Source organism: Chiloscyllium plagiosum, unplaced genomic scaffold, assembly GCF_037043375.1.
Source record: "Chiloscyllium plagiosum isolate Xiang-an unplaced genomic scaffold, Cpla_swu_hap1 HiC_scaffold_44, whole genome shotgun sequence".
In the NCBI taxonomy this organism is placed as follows: Eukaryota; Metazoa; Chordata; class Chondrichthyes; order Orectolobiformes; family Hemiscylliidae; genus Chiloscyllium; species Chiloscyllium plagiosum.
The window spans coordinates 7,679,587-7,704,645 of NW_028270182.1; the positions used below are offsets into that span (position 1 = coordinate 7,679,587).

General features: G+C 48.7%; 1 protein-coding gene across 2 annotated transcripts; it reads left to right on the top strand.

The window, feature by feature from the left end:
* The first annotated feature begins 834 nt into the window (after positions 1-834).
* LOC122544424 (G protein-coupled receptor 83-like) lies at positions 835-24,755 on the top strand. Of its 2 annotated transcripts, none has more exons than XM_043683671.2 (5): positions 835-1,522; positions 3,988-4,113; positions 10,888-11,021; positions 18,276-18,867; positions 21,331-24,755. In XM_043683671.2, the coding sequence occupies exons 1-5, from the start codon at positions 1,196-1,198 to the stop codon at positions 21,358-21,360; spliced, it is 1,209 nt and encodes a 402-aa protein (XP_043539606.2). In that variant the 5' UTR covers positions 835-1,195; the 3' UTR covers positions 21,361-24,755. The 2 variants fall into 2 exon arrangements, with proteins under 2 accessions (XP_043539606.2, XP_043539608.2); XM_043683673.2 differs by having other exon boundaries at positions 18,276-18,861.
* Positions 24,756-25,059: the final 304 nt, after the last annotated feature.

Consider the following 25,059-nt stretch of genomic DNA (forward strand, 5'->3'; position numbering starts at 1 on the left):
CCTCCTCTCGCCCTTCCTCTCTCTCTCTCTCTCTCTCTCCCTCCCTCTATCTCTCCTTCAGCCTTAGTTGCATCCGAGCTGGAGCTGCGAGAGGCGGTGTCCCCAGGATCCCGTCAGAGAGAAAGACAGAGAGAGAGAGAGAAAGAGAAAGAGGAGGCTGGGGTGCGGGAGGAGAGAGAGCGAAAGCGAGAGAGGGAGAAAAAGAGAGAGAGAGAGACAGACAGACAGACTGGGAGAGGGGGGAGCTAGAAAGAGAGCGAAAGAGACAGAGAGAGAAAGTGGGAAAAGAGAGAGAGAAAGGCAAAGAGAGAGAGAACGAGAGAGAGAGAGCGAGACAGGCAGATAAATATCAGACCGGTTGGACCAACGCTGTCTTTAAATCTGAAACTAACCGGACCCTTCAGTTTCACCTCGCGCTGACCGGTCGGTTCTGACCAGTCCGGCCACTCGCCTGTTACTTTCACCCAGAAACTGACCGGACCTTTCCCTTTCATTCCATCTGACCCCGACACCTTGGCAAATCATCCGTGTGACGGACCGGAGACCCGTCCCCAAACCCAGCACTGGAGCAGCTCTTACCCCCAGGGACACGGAGAGGACACAGAGCCACCCCCAGGGACACGGAGAGGTCACACAGCCACCCCCAGGGACACGGAGAGGACACAGAGCCACCCCCAGGGACACAGAGAGGACACAGAGCCACCCCCAGGGACACGGAGAGGACACAGAGCCACCCCCAGGGACACGGAGAGGAGACACAGCCACCCCCAGGGACACGGAGAGGACACAGAGCCACCCCCAGGGACACGGAGAGGAGACAGAGCCACCCCTAGGGACACAAACTCCCATCCCTAGGGACACAGACCCCTACCTCCCAGGGACACAAACCCCCACCCCTAGGGACACAAAGCCCCACCCCTAGGGACACAGACCCCTACCTCCCAGGGACACAAAGCCCCACCCCTAGGGACACAGACCCCTACCTCCCAGGGACACAAACCCCCACCCCTAGGGACACAAAGCCCCACCCCTAGGGACACAGACCCCTACCTCCCAGGGACACAAAGCCCCATCCCTAGGGACACAGACCCCTACCTCCCAGGGACACAGAGAGGAGACAGACCCCCAGGGATGGGGGGAGACTCTGTCTAACCAGGCCGCTGACCCCCCGGTGGGGAGGGACTCAGCCACCACCATGGCTAACGAATCTGCCTTCTCCCGGGACGATCTCCTTCAGCCGGACGGAACCTTCAACGAGTCCACCTTCAGCAACGTCTCCCTGGAGCTGCTGAGGAACCTCATCCACTCGGTCCGGCACAGTACGGGCTCTCAGAGCCTGACGGTCAGGGCATTACTGATCGGCGCTTACACACTCACCATCACCGTCTCCCTATTCGGAAACCTCCTGGTGTGCCAAGTATTGCTGAAGAACAAGAGAGTGAACACAGCAACTGGCCTCTTCATCACCAACCTGGCCATAGCAGACCTGATGATAACCCTGCTCAACACCCCCTTCACTCTGGTAGGTTGGAACTCACCTTCACTCGCTGGATCATGGCTGCCTTGAGGGTGTCCCTACTCCTTACCTCCAACCCTCGCATCCATCCCCTCTACTCCCCAGTCATGGTATCATTGAATTCGTACGACCAGAATTACTCTGTATCTAACTCCGTGCTGTCCCTGCCCTGGGAGTGTTGGTTGGGGGACAGTGTAGAGGAAGCTTTACTCTGTATCTAACCCCGTGCTGTCCCTGTCCTGGGAGTGTTTGATGGGGGACAGTGTAGAGGGAGCCTTACTCTGTATCTAGCCCCATGCTGTCCCTGCCCTGGGAGTGTTTGATGGGGGACAGTGTAGAGGGAATGTTACCCTGTATCTAGCCCCATGCTGTCCCTGCCCTGGGAGTGTTTGATGGGGGACAGTGTAGAGGGAACGTTACCCTGTATCTAGCCCCATGCTGTCCCTGCCCTGGGAGTGTTTGATGGGGGAACAGTGTAGAGGGAGCTTTACTCCGTATCTAGCCCCATGCTGTCCCTGTTCTGGGAGTGTTTGATGGGGGACAGTGTAGAGGGAGCTTTACTCCGTATCTAGCCCCGTGCTGTCCCTGTCCTGGCAGTGTTTGATGGGGTGACAGTGTAGAGGGAGCTTTACTCCGTATCTAGCCCCGTGCTGTCCCTGTCCTGGGAGTGTTTGATGGGGGACAGTGTAGAGGGAGCCTTACTCTGTATCTAGCCCCATGCTGTCCCTGTCCTGGGAGTGTTTGATGGGGGACAGTGTAGAGGGAACGTTACTCTGTATCTAACCCCGTGCTGTCCCTGTTCTGGGAGTGTTTGATGGGGGACAGTGTAGAGGGAGCTTTACTCCGTATCTAACCCCGTGCTGTCCCTGCCCTGGGAGTGTTTGATGGGGGAACAGTGTAGAGGGAACGTTACTCTGTATCTAACCCCGTGCTGTCCCTGTTCTGGGAGTGTTTGATGGGGGACAGTGTAGAGGGAGCTTTACTCCGTATCTAGCCCCGTGCTGTCCCTGTCCTGGCAGTGTTTGATGGGGTGACAGTGTAGAGGGAGCTTTACTCTGTATCTTGCCAATACGGTTCCTCTGACCCTGTTCAAGTGCCACGCTCTGAAGAGGATATTCTTGACCATGTGTTTTGGTCCGTGGCTAGGTTGTGAAGTTTTGCTGTGGTTAACCAGGTGGCACTGCCTCTCTCACCAGCTGGCAAACCCTTTGTATGGCCACTAAGTTGTGGAGCTGCCAGTTTGGAGTCCATCCCCATGCTGTCTCCAAACAGTTTGCTGCAGCCTTTAATTCTTGTCACCAGTCCGGAGAGCATTAGTTCAGAGTTGTCTCAACACCACTCCATGCTCAACCCCACTTATTTTCCAAGTGAGCCCTTCAGCCCCTGCCATCAGTTCAAGGTCCAATCCAGAGCCCTCATAAACCAGGCTGACACTCCCACGGATGACCTGCAGGAGGTGCTGAGCTGTCCTCGAGCCTGGATGTTCAACCCTGCCTTACTCCAAAAGGGAGTATGGATCTCTCCCAGTCACCAAATGGAGGATGGCACCTTCGATACCGCTTGCGGGATCTTGCTGTGTACAGCCTGGCGGCTACAGCCCTCGCATTTGTGCTGGGCTGTGGAGAAGCAATGGGAGGGTCGGAGGTCCTGGAAGGCGCTACCCAACTGCAAAATCTTTCCTATCAATGAATCTCTGCAGTGTGGAAACAGGCCCTTCAGCCCCATAAGTCCACAGCGACCCTCCGAAGAGTAACCCATGCATATCCATTCCCCTGCTACTCTACATTTCCCCTGACTAATGCACCTAACCTGCACATCCCTGAACACCGTGGGCAATTTAGCACGGCCAATCGACCCTAACCTGCACATCCCTGGGCACTATGCGACAATTTAGCATGGTCAATCCACCCTAACCTGCACATCCCTGGGCACTATGGGGCAATTTAGCATGGCCAATCGACCCTAACCTGCACATCCCTGGGCACTATGGGGCAATTTAGCATGGCCAATCCACCCTAACCTGTGCATCTTTGGATTGTGGGAGGAAACCCATGCAGACCAGACAAGGGGAGAATGTACAAACTGCACAAAGGCAGTCACCCGAGGCTGGAATTGAACCCGGGTCCCTGGCGCCGTGAGGCAGCAGCGCTAACCACTGAGCCACCATGCCATCCTATGCACTTCAAGGCAAGCAACGGGTTTACTGGAGACTCCTGCGGTGCTAGTGTCCCAACCTCTGAGCCAGGAGACTCGAGTTCAAGTCTCACCTGCTCCAGAGTATATGCCTTAACATCTCTGAACAGGTTGGTGATAGAAAGTAGATTGACCTCACTTAAAGCAGTTGTTGGCTGGGTATGGGTTGGTGAGGTCTTCTCAAGTCACAAAGGGGACTGTGGCTTGTGGGTGGGTGGGGTGGGTGGAACAGGAAGACAGCATCACCTCCAACGCTGAGCTGTAACGTTCTCCCTTAGGTCCGGTTTGTGAACAGCACCTGGATCTTTGGCAAGACTATGTGCCACGTCAGTCGTTTCGCCCAGTACTGCTCGCTCCACGTCTCCGCACTGACTCTGACCGCCATCGCCCTGGACAGGTACCAGGTAGGTCCACTGCGTGTTCATCCACTGGCTCCCCCGCTCCCCACCACCCCCATCTCCCTTCACCCTTGGAGCCCTTGTATCCAGCCACTCTTTCCCGAACCCAGGCACTGTCCCTGTCCTGCAATCGAGAATTTGAATGGAGGCTCCTCCCCCTCCAGTGATTTCCAACATTCGTCCACGTAACTCCAGCCAAGTTTGGCCTGGGAGCCAGAAACCATAAATGGACGCCACACAGCAGTTATCAAAAAACCAACTATCCTTGACATTCCAGACCCCAACCCACGTCTGAGAGACATGGCTCTCTGATCCCATTCCTACCTCTTCAGTCCAACTGACAAGTAACTCCATTCCCTCCTCACTCTGATCGTTCCCGCGCTTTGTTCACCCAGGGTTATGCAGCACAGAAACAGACACTTCCTCCACTAAATCAATCATCATGTTCCCTACTCCTGCAGCTTCCAGCTTCCACCAGTGGTAATCTATAATGCTCCCCTCAATGTCTCCCCGTGCAAGTGAGATTCACAGTCTCCCCACTGTCCGGGTGAAGACCAATCTCCTCAATACCTGATTGGATTCATTAGTGGTGGTCTCCTAGTTTTCCCCTTCACCACAAGAGGAGACATAGGAACATAGAAAATAGCTGCAGGAGTAGGCCATTCGGCCCTTCAAGCCTGCCCCACCATTCAATATGATCATGGTTGGCTGTGCAATTTCAGAATCCTGCTCTTGCTTTCTCTCCATTACCCTTGATCCCTTTAGCCGCACGTCCAAATCTCTTTTGAATATATCTGCTGAGCTATCCCCAACAGCTTCCTGTGGGAGAGAATTCCACAGGCTCCCTACTCTCTGAGTGAAGAAATTCTTCCTCATCTCCATCCTGAATGGCTTATCCCCTTATTCTTAGACTTTGACCCCTGAGTTCTGGACTTCCCTCAACATCGGGACAATTCATCCAGCATCTAGCCTGTCCAGTCCCATCAGGATTTTATATGTTCCATGAGATTCCTCCTTCTAAATTCCAGCAAGTACAAGCCCAGTCGATCCAGTCTTTCCTCATACATCAGTCCTGCCATCCCGGGAATCAGTCTGGTGTTCCTTCGCTGGAATCGCTCAATAGCAAGAATGTCCTTCCTCTGACTAGGAGACCAAACCTGCACACAATACTCAAGGTGTGGCCTCACCAAAGCCCTGTATAACTGCAGCAAGAGATGTTTCCCCTGTCTCTGATCTCTGAAAAATCTTCCATTGTTTTCCTGACTTTCACTCACCCCTGGGAGAGCCCTTCCTGGTGAAGGGCTTTTGCCCAAAACATCAATTCTCCTGCTCCTTGGATGCTTTTTCAGCCACAATACCTTTGACTCTTAATCACCCCTCAGCCTTCCCTTTTCAAGAGAATAGAGTCCCAGAATGTCTATCTTTTTCTGATATCCTTTCCAGATATATTTCCTGTTATTATAGAGTCATACAGCACAGAAACAGACCCTACAGTCCAACCAGTCCATGCCGACCGTAATCCCAAACTAAACTAGTCCCACCTGCCTGCTCCTGGCCCATCTCCCTCCAAACCTTTCCTATTCATGGACTTATCCAAACGTCTTTTAAACATTGTAACTGTCCCCACATCCACCACTTCCTCAGGACGTTCATTCCACACACAAACCCCTCTCTGTGTAAAATAACTACCCCTCATATCTTTTTAAAATCTTTCTCCTCTCACCTTAAAAATATGCCCTCCCCCCCCTCACTGGGTCTCGAACTCCCCTACCTTAGGAAAAGACACCAGACACCTGTAATTCACCTTATCTATGCCATTCATGATTTTATAAACCTCTATAAGGTCAGCCCTCAACCTCTGACGTGAGTGAAAAATATCCCAGACTATCCAGCGTCTCGTTATAACTCAAACTCTTCTTACCCGGCAACATCCTGGTACATCTCTTCTGGACCCTCTGCAGTTTATATATATATAAATTCTATAACAGGGGCACTAGCACTGGACACGCTATGCCAGGAGAGGCCTTACCAATGTTTTGTACAGCCTCAACATGACGTCCCAACTCCTGTCATCAAAGCAGGAGCAATTTACTGCAGATGCTGGACTCTGTACTGAGAACAAAAAGTGCTGGAGATCAGGCAGCATCCGTGCAGAGAGAGCAAGCTCGTGTTTTGCATCGAGATGATTCATCGTCAGCGCTGACGTGAAGCTCTGAGCGACAGTAATCTAGCCTCGAAACGATAGCTTGCTCTCTCTCCACGGATGCTGCCTGACCCACTGTGATCTGCGGCACTGTTTATTTACAGCCCTGCACTCAAAGGACTGAACAATGAAGGGAGGCAGGCTAAACACTTAACCGGCCTGTGATGCAAACTTCAAATTATCATGTACCTGAACCCCTGTAATACCTCCCATTTATCCAAATTAAACTCTATCTGCCCCTCTTCAGCCCAATGGTCCAATTGATCAAGGTCCCTTTGTAATCTTAGTAACCCTCTTCACTGTCCACAATACTCTGTTGTAAATCTTCTCTGCACTCCTTTCCCTCACCTCTGTATAACCAGCTTTCCATAACAGAATGGTCTGGCAACTCTCTGGCATTTTAACCCCTTTATACCCCCCCCCGTGAGATCACAGTTGCCCCAAGAATGGCAGTGTTTCCAAAGGCGAGAGTGTGGTGCTGGAAAAGCACAGCAGGTCAGGCAGCATCCGAGGAGCAGGAGAATCGACGTTTCGGGCAAAAGCCCTTCATCAGGAATGAGAGGCTCTTGCCTGAAACCCCGATTCTCTGGCTCCTCGGATGCTGCCTGACCTGCTCAGCTTTTCCAGCTCCCCCCCCCCCCCCCCCCCACCCCCCCGACTCTGATCTGCAGTCGTCACTTTCTCCTAGTATTTCAAGGGGATTGAGCCACTTTCTGGGGCCATTGGGAGACCTATGGTGATGTAGTGGTGATGTTGTTCCATTTACTCTCCTGCACACGAAGCAAAGAACTCTTGAAGACTTGAGTACAAATCCCACCCTGAGGCGGTCAGATCTACATTGCATGAAATGTAAAGCCAGTCTCAGTTCACCAAAGAAATCTACGGTCTTTATCTGGTCTGGCCTACATGTGACCCCCAACCCACAGCCAAAGTTTGGGGGGGGTGGGGAGCGGGGGGGGGGTTGTTGTCTGTGAAGTGGCCACCAAGGCAGTTAGAGGTGGACAAATGAATGTTGCCCCATTCCCATTGTATGCCTCAATCCCATTAAAGTAATAAAGTAAATTGGAGCCTAATTTCTACAACAAGACCATAGTCTTTGCAAGGTGAACGTCCTATCCTTATCCTCCATCCTAACCCAGGGTCTTTTGGAGAGTCACGTACAGGAGGCTGTTCAGTCCATCGAATCCATGCCATCTCGCTACGGAATAGCACTCCATGCCCCAGATGGCTCCCTGGGAGTTGATTTCCCTCCAAGTGCCCACCTCTTTCTCTTCTGAAGTCGTTCATTGTCCCATCTTCCATCCCTCACATCGTGGCCAGTGAGGTCTAGGTCATTCCACTCGCAGTGCAACTCCTTCCTCATCACAGCCCTCTCCTGCATCTCAAACCCAAAACCTTACAGCTGTGTCCATGCACCTTTGTAACTGCAAGAGACCCTTCCCGTACACCTATCTAGATGCAACATAATCTTGTATACCACTTCCCCGTCAATCTCTTTTGTTCCAAAGTGGGCCAACTAATCTTGCAACGAGAACCACCTCAAACATCCCACCCCCATGCTCCCCTCTCCAATAATCAGCCCTTTAGACATCCTCTAAACCAGGCCAATTACTGCACTTTAATGATGGTACATGGGGAGGTGATGGCTGTTAATTTATATTTGCCAGGAATTGGTGTTGGAGAGACTGTTAGGTCTGAAGGTTGCTAAGTCCCCGGGGCCTGATGGTCTATATCCCAGGGTACTGAAGGAAGTGGCTCGAGAAATCGTGGATGCGTTGGCGATTATTTTACACAGGATCAGTTCCTGCGGATTGGAGGGTGGCTAATGTTGTACCACTTTTTAAGAAAGGTGGGCGAGTGTAAGCAGGAAATTATAGACCAGTTAGTTTGACTTCAGTGGTGGGAAAGACGCTGGAGTTTATTATAAAGGATGAAATTATGACACATCTGGATAGGTCAGAGTCAGCATGGATTTATGAAGGGGAAATCATACTTGACTAATCTTCTGGAATCTTTTGAGGATGTAACTCTGAAGATGGACGAGGGAGATCCAGTAGATGTAGTGTACCTGGACTTTCAGAAAGCTTTTGATAAAGTCCCACATAGGAGGTTAGTCAGCAAAATTAGGGTGCATGGTATTGGGGGCAAAGTGCTAACTTGGATTGAAAGTTGGTCGGCTGATAGGAAACAAAGAGTAGTGATAAACAGCTCCATTTCGGAATGGCAGGCAGTGACCAGTGGGGTACCACAGGGATCCGTGCTGGGACCGCAGCTTTTTACAATATGTGTTAATGATATAGAAGATGGTATTAGTAATAACATTAGCAAATTTGCTGATAATACTAAGCTGGGTGGCAGGGTGAAATGTGATGAGGATGTTAGGAGATTACAGGGTGACCTGGACAAGTTAGGTGAGTGGTCAGATGCATGGCAGATGCAGTTTAATGTGGATAAATGTATGGTTATCCACTCTGGTGGCAAGAACAGGAAGGCAGATTACTACCTAAATGGAATCAATTTACGTAAAGGGGCAGTACAGAGAGATCTGGGTGTTCTTGTACACCAGTCAATGAAGGTAAGCATGCAGGTACAGCAGGTAGTGAAGAAGGCTAATAGCATGCTGGCCTTCATAACAAGAGGGATTGAGTATAGAAGCAAAGAGGTTCTTCTGCAACTGTACAGGGCCCTGGTGAGACCACACCTGGCGTACTGTGTGCAGTTCTGGTCTCCAAATTTGAGGAAAGACATTCTGGTTATTGAGGGAGTGCCGAAGATTATTAAAGGATTGGACACTCGGGAGGCAGGAAACATGTTTCTGCTGATGGGTGAGTGCCGAACCAGAGGACACAGCTTAAAAATACGGTGTAGGCCACTTAGGACAGAGATGAGGAGAAACTTCTTCACCCAGAGAGTGGTGGCTGTGTGGAATGCTCTGCCCCAGAGGGCAGTGGAGGCCCAGTCTCTGGATTCATTCAAGAAAGAGTTGGATAGAGCTCTCAAGGATTGTGGAATCAAGGATTATGGAGATAAGGCAGGAACAGGATAATGATTAAGGATGATCAGCCATGATCATATTGAATGGTGGTGCAGGCTCGAAGGGCAGAATGGCCCACTCCTGCACCTATTGTCTATTATTATCTATTAAAATCCAGAGATCCTGGTAATGTTCTGGGGACTCAGGTTTGAATCCTGCCACAGCAGATGGTGGAATTTGAATAAAAATCTGGAATTATGTGTTTAAGGACAACCATGAATCCATTGTTGGAAAAACCCATCTGGTTCACTAATGTCCTTTAGGGAAGGACACTGCCATCCTTACCTGGTCTGGCCTACATGTGACTCCAGACCCACAGGAATGTGGTTGACTTTTAATTGCCCTCTGGGCAGTTGGGGATGGGCAATAAATGCTGGGTCTAGCCCTCATCCTGTGAATGAGTAAATGTTTTAAAAATAGCTGATCTGATCCAGGGGAAATGGTGGCAGAGTGGTAATGTTGCCAATTCATTAATGTTCTGGTGGAGCTGGGTTTAAATTTGGTTACTATTCATGGGCTGTGGATGTCACTGGCTGGGCCTACATTTATTTCCCATCCCTAATTGTCCAGAAGACACTTATGTGTCAATCCCATTGCTGTGGGTCTGGAGTCACATGTATCATAGCATTCCTACAGTGTGGAAACAGGCCAATCGGCCCTTTGAGTCCATAATGGCCCTCTGAAGAGAATCCCATCCAATCCCTGTAACCAGACATTTCCCATGGCTAACCCACCCAGTCTGCCCATCCTTAGACCCCATGGTGCAATTCCCCATGACCAATCTACCCTAGCCTGCACATCTTTGGACTGTGGGAGGAAACCGGCGTAAACCCAAGCAGACACAGAAGAATGTGCAAACTCCACACGGCCATATGCCCGAGGGTGGAATTGAACCCGGGTGCTGTGAGGCAGCAGTGCTAACCATTGAGCCACCATGCCACCCAACATGTAGGCCAGACTGGGTAAGGATGGCAGCTCTCTGTCCCTAAAATGAGTCAGAAGGGTTGTTAAGACAATCAATGATGGTCCTTCGTTCCAGATTGTTATCAAATTGCACCATTTGCCAAGATGGGGATTTGAATTTGCATCTCCAAGACCTTAGTGCGGGGCTCTGGTGACATGGCAACGCCTCTCTGCAGCTTAAAATCTTATCTCAAGAAACGCTCTCCCTAATGCCCTTCAGGGAAGGAAATCTGCCGTCCTTACCCAGTCCGGCCTAGACGTGACTCCCCGACCCCTGATGTGGGTGACCCTGAAATGGCTAAATGGGCCACTCAGTTCAAAAGCGCTGAGAGACGGGGCAGTAAACGTTGGCTTCATCTGCATCCCAGACTGACTCAGCCTGGATAACCAGGAAGAACTGAGGAGCCTTTGTCTTTGCTGAGGAAGTTGTTTTGAACATAGGACACGTCAGCAGCTCCACAGACTCATTGAAACACAGAGCGCGGACGGTGTGTCACAGACTGAACTGCGCATGAGTCACTCTGTTCGGTTCAGTGAAAGCTGCAGTGGTAATTACTCGACTGTCGATGCTTGCTTACAGGCGATTGTGCATCCTCTGAAGCCTCGCATGTCGGTTCCCCGGGGTATCATCTGCGTCGCTGGCATCTGGGTCCTGGCCTCCTGCTTCTCGCTGCCTCACGCTATTTACCAGAGGCTCTTCCGCTTTGTGTACAGGTAGGCCAGCCCGCACAGTCCAGGAACGCGGGAGGCGATGGAACACAGAGCCGCGCAGTATACAGCCAGACCCTTTGGCCCTTCTTGGCCGAGCCTAAACCCTCCTCTTTCCAGGCCATGGGCCTTGAGTGTTGGCTGCAAGAAATGATGGGTCCACGGGTCAGGTAGTTGGCTGCCATGGGCGCCTGCTCATTAGGAGCAGGAATAGGCCATTTGGTCAATCTAGCCTGCTCGATGAGAGTGGGGCTGATCTGATCTTAGCCACTGTCCTCACTCCCACCCACCCCTTACAGCCTCTGACACCCAAAAATCTAACTGTCTCCGCCACACCTCTACCCAAACGATTCTCAATAACTCCACATCCACCATTCTCAGGGTGGGTGGAAAGACTCCTGCCCTTCAGAGAGGAAAGAAAATCTGCTCAACTCTACTGTAACACCATATTCTCTTCTATTACCCTGACATAGAATCCCTACAGTGTGGAACCAGGCCATTTGGACCATACCGATCCCCCGAGGAGCAACCCAACCCCAAAACTCTTGCATTTCCCATGGCTAATGCACCTAGCCTGCATTTTATGGGCAATTTAGCATGGCTAATCCACCCTAACCCAATCCTCTTTGGACGGTGGGAGGAAACCCACACAGAGATGGGGGAGAACGTGCAAACTCCAAGGATAGAATCGAACCCAGGTCCCTTCGCTGTAAGGCAGCAGTGCTATCCACTGAGCCACCATTTCTCCCATACCTGAACAGCACGGTGTAAGGTATGATCTGCTTGGACAGCATGCAAAACAATACTGTTCACTGTCTCTCAGTACACGTGAAATAATAAATCAAATCAAATCAAATCAAAAGCTTCAACCTTGAAGTGTAATTACTCAAAAATCATGGCACTCATTTCAAAGTAATGTGTTGGTAGGGGGATAATTACTGACTCAGGGAGAGAAATCTAGGCTGGGACGGTTTTCGCTGGAGTGTCAGAGGCTGAGGCGTGACCTTATAGAGGTTTGTAAAATCATGAGGGGTATGGATAGGATAAATAGACAAGGTCTTTTTTTCCCCAAGGTAGGGGAGTCCAAAATTAGACGGCATAGGTTTAAGGGAGAGGAGAAAGATTTAAAAAGGAACTTTTTCACACAGAAGGTGGTACGCATATGGAATGAGCTGCCTGAGGCAGTGGTGGAGGCTGGTACAATTACAACATTTAAAGGGCATCTGGATGGGTACATGTATCAGAAGGGTTCAGAGAGATATGGGCCAAATGCAGGTAAATGGGACTAGATTAGGTTAGGATATCTGGTCAGCATGGACGAGTTGGACTGAAGGATCTAAATCAAATCAAATGAAATCAAAAGACTAGAGCCATGATCTTTAAGCTACTGACCCCGAGTTTTAGACTCTCTCACAAATGGAAGGAAACTCTTACCTTCAACCCTGAGGACCTCATTAGTCTCAATAAGATCACTGCTCATTCTGGGGGTATCGGCCCAGTCTCTATCCTCTCAGGGTAACTCCTCCTATCCTGGGTGCCAGTCAAACGAAGTTCTCGAAACTGCTTCTAACATCTCCAGGAGCAATCATTGTGATGTCCTTACCTCAATAAAAAAAAACAGGCTTGCATGTAACACTCAGAGATCAATAAAAATGAACTGGGATCTTTCTGTGTAATGTAGTTACAGTGGCCTGTGGGGAAGTGGCTGGAACAGAGGGTAATTAAAAATGGTAGCCCTCAGTTTACAGTTCTCAAGAAGGATCACTGGACCCGAAATGTTGACTTTACTTTCTCTCCATGGACCTGCTGAGTTTGTCCGGCAAGTTCTGGTTTTGTTTGCGATTCCCAGCATCCGCAGTTCTTTGGATTTTTTTGTTAAACTGTCAACCTAGCTCCTCTCCACTCCGATTTCTGAATTTATCTTCTAACTTGCCTCGGGTACTGCAAGCGTTAAGTACACATAGAGGTGAGGCTCCTTGTTCATCTATCCTCCCTCGTTTTCAGCTGAAACCTCAAACCTGAGTTCCTACCACCATCTTGATTCATAGATTTATACAGCACAGAAAAAGCCCTTTGGCCCATCAAGTCTGTACTGACATTACCATTCAAAGTGCGCTAATCCCAATTTCCTGCCTTGTCTCATATCCCTGAATGTTATGATATTTGAAGTACTCATCCAAATAATTTTTAAATGTTGCAAGGTTTCCAGCCTCTACCTGAAGGTTTTACACTTCTTGTGAACCTCCTCTCACCCCAACTCCCCTCCCCTGTCAAGGCCAGTCTATCCATGCTTAGATATGGGGCCCACAACACCTCACAATATTCTGACCAGAACCTCAGCAGTATGTCGCTGCCCTTGCTCTCCAGCCCTCTCGAGATGAATGGCAACATTACATTTGCCTTTGGAACTACCTCCCTCTGCACTGTAACGATGCTGTGGTCCTGATACAGAGGTGGTGGAGTTCAGGGAGGCGGTTCCAGAGCTTGGAAACTAAAAGAACAGCGACCAATGTTGGGAGGATTAGCATTAACGATTCACGTCAGAGGCTGGCATTGGAAGAACATAAAGATCTCTCATTGGTGTTTTGGGCTGGAGGAGATTGCGGAGATAGAGATGACGAGAGCTCGTGGTGACTCGAGTAGGAGGAAAGGTAACGACAAAGACAAGATGGTGCTGGAGGAAGGGTAGGTCATTGGGAGAGGGTTGGTGGTGAGGGGGTGATGGGTGAATGAGATATGCTCCGAGTTGAGATTTTTATGACCTGAAATTCACAGCACGTGGGAAAGAGGGCGTCTATTCAAGATGGCCGTCAACTGAGGTGACACAATATAGGAAATAGGAGCAGGAGGAGGCCAGTCAGCCCTTCCATTCTGACCCACTGTTTGATGAGATCAGATCAGAAAGTGGCTTTAGCCAACTTCCCTCATAGCGTCATAGAATCATACAGAATGGAAACAGACCCTTCTGTCCAACCCAGTTCATGTCGACCGTAATCCCAAACTAAACTAGTTCCACCTGCCTGCTCCTGACCCATATCTCTCCAAACCTTTCCTAGTCATGGACGAATCCAAATGACTTTTAAACATTGTAACTGTATCCCCATCCACCACTTCCTCAAGAAATTCATTCCACACACGAACCACTCTCTCTGTAAAAATGTTGCCCCTCCTGTCATTGTTAAATCTTTCTCCTCTCACCATAAAAATACACCCCCAAGTCTTGATAGCCCCCACTTTAGGGAAAAGACTCTTGCCATTTTCCTTGTCTATGCCCCTCATGGTTTTATAAACCTCAATGTGGTCACCCACCAACCTCCTAGGCTTCAAATAGAAGAAGTCCCAGTCTATCCAGCCTCTCCTTATAACCCCATTCTTGGTAACATCCTCATAAATCGTTTTTGCACCTTTTCCAGTTTAATACCATTCTTCCTACAGCAGGGTGACTAGAATTGTATGCAATGTTCCACATTTAGAATTAGAATTAGAATCCTTACCACGTGGAAACAGGCCATTCGGCCCAACAAGTGCATACCGACCCTCCGAAGAGTAATTCGCCCAGACCCATTCCGCTACATTTACCCCTGAGTCATTCACCTAACCTGCACATCGCTGGGCACTATGGGACAATGTAGCACGGCCAATCCACCCTAACCTGCACATCCCTGGACACTATGGGACAATTTAGCACGGCCAATCCACCCTAACCTGCACATCCCTGGACACTATGGGACAATTTAGCACGGCCAATCCACCCTAACCTGCACATCCCTGGACACTATGGGACAATTTAGCACGGCCAGTCCACCCGAACCTGCACATCCCTGGGCACTATGGGACAATGTAGCACGGCCAATCCACCCTAATCTGCACATCCCTGGACACTATGGGACAATTTAGCACGGCCAGTCCACCCGAACCTGCACATCCCTGGGCACTATGGGACAATGTAGCACGGCCAGTCCACCCTAACCTGCACATCCCTGAGCACTATGGGACAATGTAGCACGGCCAGTCCACCCTAACCTGCACATCCCTGAGCATTATGGGACAATATAGCACGGCCAATCCACCCTAACCTGCACATCCCTGGGCACTATGGGACAATTTAGCACGGCCAATCCACCCCAACCTGCACATCCCTGGGCACTATGGGACAATTTAGCATGGCCAATCCACCCTAACCTGCACATCCCTGGACACTATGGGACAATTTAGCACGGCCAATCCACCCCAACCTGCACATCCCTGGGCACTATGGGACAATTGAGCATGGCCAATCCACCCTAACCTGCACATCCCTGGACACTATGGGACAATTTAGCACAGCCAATCCACTCAAACCTGCACATCCCTGGACACTACGGGACAATTTTGGACAGCCAATCCACCCTAACCTGCACATTCCTGGGCACTATGGGACAATTTAGAACAGCCAATCCACCCTAACCTGCACATCCCTGGGCACTATGGGACAATTTAACACGGCTAATCCACCCTAACCTGCATATCCCTGGACACTATGGGACAATTTAGCACGGCCAATCCACCCTAACCTGCACATCCCTGGACACCATGGGACAATTTAGCACGGCCAATCCACCCGAACCTGCACATCCCTGGGCACTATGGGACAATTTAGCACGGCCAATCCACCCTAACCTGCACATCCCTGGGCACTATGGGACAATTTAGCACGGCCAATCCCCCCTAACCTGCACATCCCTGGGCACTATGGGTCAATTAAGCATTGCCAATCCACCCTAACCTGCACATCCCTGGGCACTATGGGACAATTTAGCACGGCCAATCCACCCTAACCTGCACATCCCTGGACACTATGGGACAATTAAGCATGGCCAACCCACCCTGACCTGCACATCTTTTGGACTGTGGGAGGAAACTGGAGCTCCCTGAGGAAACCAATGCAGTCACGGGGGAGAATGCGCAAACTCCATACAGACAGTCGCCCGAGGCTGGAATTGAACCTGAGTCCCTGGTGCTGGGAGGCAGCTAACCCCATGCCTCCCCCCCAACCCCCTTCACTACTCCCACACATGGTCTTGACTTATATACGCCATCTCTCTTGCAATGGAGGTCAACACTTGCTTTCTTAATTTGTTGCCTGTTAAATGTGATTAATGTACAAAGATGCTCTGCACAGCAGCACTCTCTAAATGTTACATATCAATTGCAACGTGTAAAACCAATATCACCACTGCTGAGAGTGCCTACAGCAACCCTTGCTGACCCATCTCGGTGGACAAATATGCCCACTCCAATTTCGAAATTGCAATGCCCGCAGGCAAATCATTTCCAGTGTAGCCAAAGGAATAACCTCAAAAGCTTTTCTAATTGGTTTCTGAGGTGAAGTCCATACAATCGCTGTGTTACCTATCAGCTGGAGTGTATTGCATATCACTGACTTGAAAATTGTATATTGTAAATAAAGTGCAACTCATGCAGAGGGTGAGTGTTGCATTAGATTGAAGACTGGACTGAAGTGTCTGCTATCCACATTCTGTGCCTGTGACAACAAATACTTTAGTCATGTTTGTGCCTGACCTGGTTTTGATCCTGTTGTAGAGCAGAGAGACCTTGGAGTTCAGGTACATAATTCTTCAAAATTTACATCCCAAAAAGGCAGGGTGGTTAAGAAGGCATTTGGCACACTTACCTTCATTGCCCAGGCCTTTGAGTATAGGAGTTGGGGTGTCATGTTGAGGTTGTACAGGACATTAGTGAGGCCTCCTCTGGAGCACTGTGTCCAGTTCTGGTCACCCTGTTATAGGAAGGATATGATTAAACTGGAGAGGGTTCAGAAGAGATTTACCAGGATGTTGCTGGGTACGGAAGGTTTGAGTTATAAGGAGAGGCTGGGACTGTTTTCCCTGGAGTGTTGGAGGTTGAAAGGTGACCTTATAAAGGTTTTTAAAATCATGAGGGGTATTGAAAAGGGAGCTGTCTTTTCCCTAGGGTGGGGGTACAAGAATAAAGGGCACATTTAAAGGTGAGAGGAGAAAGATTTTAAAAAGACACAAGGTACAACTTTTTTTACACAGAGAGTGGTTCGTGTGTGGAATGAACTTCCTGAGGAAGTGAAGGATGTGGGTACAGTTGCAAAATTTAAAAGACATTTGGGTAAGTCCATAAAGAGGAAAGGTTTGGAGAGATATGGGCCAGGAGCAGGCAGGTGGGGCTAGTTTAGTTTGGGATTACGGTCGGCATGGACTGGTTGGACTGTAGGGTCTGTTTCTGTGCTGTATGACTCTATAATAACAGGAAATATATCTGGAAAGGATATCAGAAAAAGATAGACATTCTGGGACTCTATTCTCTTGAAAAGGGAAGGCTGAGGGGTGATTAAGTGTCAAAGGTATTGTGGCTGAAAAAGCATCCAAGGAGCAGGAGAATTGATGTTTTGGGCAAAAGCCCTTCATCAGGAAGGGCTCTCCCAGGGGTGAGTGAAAGTCAGGAAAACAATGGAAGATTTTTCAGAGATCAGAGACAGGGGGATCATCTCTTGCTGCAGTTATACAGGGCCTTGGTGAGGCCACACCTTGAGTATTGTGTGCAGGTTTGGTCTCCTAGTCAGAGGAAGGACATTCTTGCAATTAAGGGAATTGAGTGAAGGTTCACCGGACTGATTCCCGAGATTTCCCAGGATGTTGCCGGGTATGGAGGGTTTGAGTTATAAGGAGAGGCTGGATAGTGCGGGACATTTTTCACTCGCGTCAGAGGTTGAGGGGTGACCATATAGAGGTTTATAAAATCATGAAAAGCATGAATAAGATGAATGATAGGTGTCTTTTCCTAGGGTGGGGGAGTTCGAGACCGGGGTGGGGGGATGGGGGGGGCTGGCATATTTTTAAGGTGAGAGGAGAAAGATTTTAAAAAGATATGAGGGGTAGTTATTTTACACAGAGAGTGGTTCGTGTGTGGAATGACCTTCCAGAGAGAGTGATGGATGTGGCTACAGTTACAATGTTTAAAAGATATTTGGGTAAGTCCATGAATGGGAAAGGTTCGGAGGGATATGGGATAGGAGCAGGCAGGTGGGACTAGTTTAGTTTGGGATTACGGTCGGCATGGATTGATTGGATTGTACAGTCTGTTTCCGTGCTGTAGGACTGTATAACTGATGAAGGTTTTATGACTGAGCTGTACATTCTGGAGTGTAAGTGTGAACATGCCTGTGATTCTCTGAATGAAGACACTCCCCTTCCTCGCAATCCTTGACTATTGTCCGTTTGGTGATCCTAGGGAGACAACAGTCCGGAGCCTTTGCGTTCCCGCTTTCCCGCAGCCCTCCGACGTGGTCTGGAAGTACTTGGATCTGGCCACCTTCGGCCTGCTGTACGCTCTGCCGCTGTTGGCCATCACCATAGCCTACACCGCGGTGGCCAAGAAACTGTGGCTGAGGAACGCCGTCGGGGACATCACCCTGGAGCAGTATGCTGCCCAGCGCCACAAGAAGAAGAAGACCATTAAGATGATGATGCTGGTGGTGGTGGTCTTTGCCATTTGCTGGTCGCCTCTCAACTGCTACGTGGTACTCATCTCCAGTCAGCTCATCCAGAGCAGCAATGCCCTCTATTTCACCTTCCACTGGCTTGCCACCAGCAGTACCTGCTATAACCCCTTCATCTACTGTTGGCTCAACGACCGCTTTCGCTCCGAGTTGAGGGCGCTGGCCGGCCGGTGCTGCGGGCCGAGGAGCTCGGAAGCCAAGATGGTGGCCCCCATCTCCCACCGGGCAATTCGGAGGGCCTGGCCAGAGGATCAGTGCAGTCCTCCTGACGCACTGATGGGATCCAACCTGCCAGGCCCGTTGGGCAACAGCGGAGGTGTAAGTGTATGTCTTAACCAACGTTCCTCAGTCAATTTGATCCCTTGATGTGCCAAAGAGGCAGGAGAGGGGCTTCAGGAAGTCGCTGCACAGCGCCACCCACTGGCCAGAGCCCGGGACTACACTGTTACTGTTTACATACAAAGGTTCCCATTTTACACAGAGGAGGGTGGGACTTTCCTCTCCTCGGAAGTGGGCAGAGGAGGAAATACTTGGGTGGGTTGCCCCTGGTGAGTTTATTGCCACGAAATTCGAAATGAAAAGCTTCAATTGACCCCCGTGCCCCCCCAACCAATTGTAAGACCCTTAAAAGTGGTCAATCAATGGCCAGTTGAAAGGCCCTATCTCGCCACCTCCTGTACCAATTGCCCCCATTCCTAGTGGGAAAGGAAAACTGGGGAACTATGGTGACCTTCCTGAGTGTTTGGTGAGGCCTCCAAATACCCCATCCCAGGGGGTAATAGCAGGCACAGATGACGGACGAGGCTGTAACCTTGGGAAGTAAACCCCTGCTCTTACCCCCGATGTCCCTGGCCCCGTGTATCTCATCGAGAGAAAAAGAAACATTCCACATCCAGCCATGGGTCCCAACTCAGCAAGGGGTAGGTACCAGGAAGATTCTGTTCAATAGAACAGGGTATCACAACCATTTCCCTACCCAGACCCCTCATCCATCTTAAAAAAAAATCATAGGCTACTGTAATACCATTGAAGTGTGTTCTTTTCTGAAGATGGTTAGTTCATGTGCACAAATGCTCAATCGTTTTACGTTTTAGTTGATGTGAAACTTAGTGCTGTTGAAGAGTGAGTGCCAAAACATTAAGGTAGTCTTGACTAACGTATGCAAAAAAAAAAGTGAAACAGAATAACCAAAAGGTCAACCAATCTAAGAAGAGAGCAAATCTGGGAGGGAAAATCAGCAGCGTGGTTAAGGAGGCATTTGCTGTACTTGCCTTCATCACTCAGCCCTTTGAATATAGGAGTTGGGGTGTCGTGTTGAGCTTGTACAGGAACTTGGTGAGGCCTCTTCTGGAGCACTGTGTCCAGTTCTGGCCGCCCTGTTATAGGAAGGATATTATTAAGCTGCAGAAGGTTCAGAAGGGATTTACCAGGATGTTGCCGGGAATGGAAGGTTTGAGATATAAGGAGAGGCTGGAGCATAGGAGGTTGGAGGGTGACTTTATAGAGATTTATAAAACCATGAGGGGCACAGATAAAGGGAATGGCAGGTGGGGCATTTCAACACTAGGGAGCATATGTTTAGGGTGAGATGCGCTAGATTTAAAAAAAGACATGAGGTGCAACGTTTTTACACAGAGTGTGGTTTGTGGCTGCAATGGACTTCCTGAGGAAGAGGTGGATGCAGGGACAGTTACAACATTTAAAAGACATTTGGATAAGTGCTGAGGGAATGATGCAGCACTGGGAGAGTGATGCAGTGCTGAGGAGTGAGGCAGTGCTGAGGGAGTAGGCAGTGCTGAGGGAGTGAGGCAGTGCTGAGGGAGTGATGCAGTGCTGAGGGAGTGATGCAGTGCTGAGGGAGAGATGCAGTGCTGGGGGAGTGATGCAGTGCTGAGGGGGTGAGGCAGTGCTGAGGGAGTGATGCAGTGCTGAAGGAGAGATGCAGTGCTGAGGGAGTGATGCAGTGTTGAGGGAGTGATGCAGTGCTGAGGGAGTGATGCAGTGTTGAGGGAGAGATGCAGTGCTGAGGAGGTGAGGCAGTGCTGAGGGAGAGATGCAGTGCTGGGAAGTGATGCAGTGCTGGGGGAGTGATGCAGTGCTGAGCCAGTGATGCAGTGTTGAGGGAGAGATGCAGTGCTGAGGAGGTGAGGCAGTGCTGAGGGAGAGATGCAGTGCTGGGAAGTGATGCAGTGCTGGGGGAGTGATGCAGTGCTGAGCCAGTGATGCAGTGCTGGGGGAGTAATGCAGTGTAGAGGGAGTGATGCAGTGCAATGCCTAGTGAGTGCAATGGTTAAACTGATCTGCCCCCACAATGTTTTCTCTCCAGTAGGTATTTGAAGTTGATGAGGCACTACTTATATTAGCTTCTATAACATCAGAAGCAGAGAAGGAGTAACAAAGTATGGAAAGATTTTTCTTCCAGCTCCTGGTATGTTTCCGTAGTACCGTCAGTGGCACTGTCATTCCTGGGCTATCTACCATCTGTTGCAAACAGTAGCACAATCCAACAGCATGCCACGCTTCCAGAGGCCCCAGTTAAGATGGAGTCTGAGATCCTCCTCTCCTCAGGTCACACATTATTGTACAGTGAGGATATCACAATTATCTCAGAGGTGTACCACATACTTGCTTTGAGCCAGTTTGACTTTGGCTGTGCCATCTGTAGGAGGAGCTGTATGTTTGATGTCTTTTAACTACATTGTAAGGAGGAACCACGATGTGCCACCATCAGATGGGCCGAAGGGCTGTCTTTTTTTCTACACTTACCTGATTGTCTTTCTCCTGCAGACCAATCCATCGAGCCCTCGCAATCTGTGACAGCCGTGTGCAAGTGCAATATCGAGGGAACACCTGGAAATAATACCTCCACTCCAGATGGGACAACCTCGATGATTTGCAAACCAAGACCCACTCAAGATTTGAACCTCGTGTTCACCTCTGGGGTTCATTCCAGATATTCAGAGAAGCCTTTTTGTTTCACAATGCTCCACCTTTCACCTCTGGTCGCCAATCTCGGTTCACCACTATCTTTGCTGTTTTTGTTCATACAGCATTTGTCACTGGATATTTCGCCCCTGCCTTCTATCTAATGACCTTGTACAAAATGTTATGGACCAGGCCAGACCCTCTCAAACTATTTAGGTTGCCTGGACCCTAACTTTTTCTTATTTGAAGGAAAATATGAAGTGTCTTTCCCAAATGCAATGGACAAATTCCTTGATGTTAACTAAAGCGCAATTTATTTAAACATTGTGGTTAAAATACAGAAAAAAAGAGAAATTTAGAATAACTTAACTCTATTGGAAAGCTTAACCAAATAGTAGATACAGTGCCCATTATTAATTAACAGTTCCAATACAATAACATCCCATAAGTACACCCCTTGGCAGAAAGGCAAATTCAGACAGAGATTCTCACATGCAGTTCTCCAATCCAGGAGGAAAGAAGATATCAAGAGAAAATTCAGAGAGCAGCTCAGAGACATTCACTGAAGCTTCTAACTGTTTTCAGACCCCAATATTTTCTGATGTGACCCAGAAATCCTGATCTGTCAGAGCTAGCCACATGCATTCAGACTTCATTAAAATGAGCTATTTACCATACCCCAGACAGTTCGGCACCTCTGCCTTTTAAACTCAAAAACACCAGGACATAATAACCTCCCAATGCCACTGCATCATCACAAGAATCTTCTTCTTTACAGCTGTGTTTAAATCGAGATTCTCCTGGATGGTGTCCATATGACGCAGGAACAGAATATGGCCATTTGACCCATCGAATCCGTTCCGTCATTCAATGAGATGATGTGGATTGGAATGGGTTGAGGATAAATTATAACAGAAGGTGACAGATGTGATGCAGGGGTTAGAAGCAGGCTAAAGAGTTGGAATTAGCTTTGTTGTCACAGGTACCCAAATGAGTACAAAGAAACGTACAGTGAAGTGAGGGGAGAGTAATTCTGCAAAGATGAATGACCTATAACGAGGAGAATCCTCCCGAGGCGCGTCATTCTATCCACTTTCCTGAAGGCCTCCCAAGTCTGGATAATAAATAAAGATCTGTGGGAGCAAATAGAGGTCTTTGAATCACAGATGCTAAGTCTTTGCTGCATATTCCTTATGCAGACCATGCAACAATGGAAAAGGTACTTGAAATTGCAAAAGAGGAAAAAAATCTGAAGGAGCAGCATGCAGAGAAGAGAATGCCAGAATTTCAGCGGTTCGATCAGAATCGTAAACCTACAGACCTCCCTCCTGGAGGGAACTTCGGGTGCAGATTCATAGTTCCTTGAGAGTGGAGTTGCAGATAGACAGGATAGTGAAGAAAGCATTTGGTATGCTTGCCTTCATAGGTCAGTGCATTGAGTACAGGAGTTGGGAGGTCATGCTGCGGCTGTACAGGATATTGGTGAGGCCACTTTTGGAGAAATACCTCACACAATTCTGGTCTCCCTGCTGTAGGAAGGATGTTGTGAAACTTGAAAGGGTTCAGAAAAGATTTACAAGGATTTTGCTGGGATTGGAGGATTAGAGGCTTGAATAGGCTGGTGCTGTTTTCCCTGGAGCATCGATGGCTAAGGGGTGACCATACAGAGGTTTATAAAATCATGAGGGGCATGGATAGGGTGAATAGACAAAATCTTCTTCCCCAGGGTTAGGGAAGTCCAGAACTAGAGGGCATAGGGTTAAGATGAGAGGGAAGGATTTAAAAGGGACCTAAGGGACAAACCTTTCAAACAGAGGGTGGTGCATGAATGGAATGAGCTGCCAGAGGAAGTGGTGGAGGCTGGTACAATTGCAACATTTAAAAGGCATCTGGATGGGTATATGAATAGGAAGGGTTTAGAGGGATATGGGTCAAGTGCTGGCAGGTGGGACGAGATTAGTTTAGGATACCTGGTTGGCATGGACAGGTTGGACTGAAGGGCCTGTTTCTGTGCCGTACACCTCTCTGACTCTATGACACGGTCTGCAAATAGTTGGACATCCCTGTGGTACTCCTACAGCCTTCCACTCAAACTAATTATCCTGTCTCTTCTGTTTCCTATCTGCTAAACACAATTTCCCTTTCGTAACTCCAGGCTGGCTTTGTCTAATCCCTATGGTATTTTTCAATGTCCTGTCATCACCTCCTCTATAATACAGTAATTTTCCCTTCAGCTTGTGTTCGGCTAACCAGTCTCTGATTCTGATTTATTCACTGTCTCCTTTTTCAAGCAGTATACAGTAAATTTGTCACCCTCCAGTTTCCCAAGACTGTTTCAGAACATACAGAATTCTGTTGATGACAGCCAATGTATCCAATATTTTCATGGCCACTTTTTCCTTTCGTACCCTAGGATGTAGATTATCAGGCCAGGCAATTGATCAGCTATCAGTCCCCTTAATTTCTCCAGCACCTATCTTGCTTTTAATAGTACTACTTTTCTCCTTTCCTAAAGGTGTGTGCTTCAAGAAATTCCTTTTGTTGGCAGACAGCGAGTCCCTGTGAATGAATGCATGTCGCTTCAAGTTTAGTGTCAACGGATGACATTATGAGCTCAACTCGTTAGCTTAAATCGGTGGTTGGTATAGCTTGGGATTCTTCATCAAGTGTTGCCTTGGGAACCTGTAGTTCCCTGGTTTATTTTCCATGGGAATAACTTGGCCAATCAGGATCAACTTGCCAACCAATCAGCACACCTTTCTCCAGCAATACAATTTGTCTTGCTCATTTGAAATTTGGCATTCTTGAGTTGTGTCCTGACAAGTACCAGGACGAAAAGCATTTGCATAATGCTTCTCTATATAATCGCACAGAAAATTAGATAGCGAGGTGTCAGGACAGATTTTGTCAAGGAGAAATATTTGATCAGCAGGTGAGAAAGGGTTATAGAGAAGGGGTCAGGTGCTAAAGTCCAATTGATCGCTGGCACAGTTGCTGATGGTGTGGAGGAGAAACTGATTCAAACTGGAGGAACACAGAATAATTGGAGAGCTGCAGAAAGTTAAGAAAGGCTGAAGTCATGGAGGGTTTTGAACACAAGAATGTGAATTCTTAAATCTTGGGTGTTTCTAGAGTGGTAACCAATACTTTCTCGTTAATCTTAAATTGAAGACTGAAGTTTGCCAACTTCAAATGTAAATATTAGCTTGTGATGTGATATGTCCCTGTGTCCCTTCCTTTTTTTGTATTCTTGACAGTAATAATTTAAATAAACTTGTGGAAAGTGGTTTATCTTGTCTAAAGTTGTTTTGAAAAATATATTGAAAACTAGTTATGCAGGGGCACATGACGAATCCAAGTTTATTTATCCAGGAGACAGCAACAGAGTGGCAAAATCCTGCAGAAATTAACTACATGATGCCACCTAATGCCTAAAGGCTGTAGTTGCACTGTTACAGTTGACAGGGCAAAATTGGGTGGGAGTCATTGACAGAGGAAGTCACAACAGGAGAAATGCGATCCAGGATCACGGGAGAGCAGAATCGAGCGTAGTTGGAGAGGGAAAGACAGACTGGAGATGGGATTTAATGG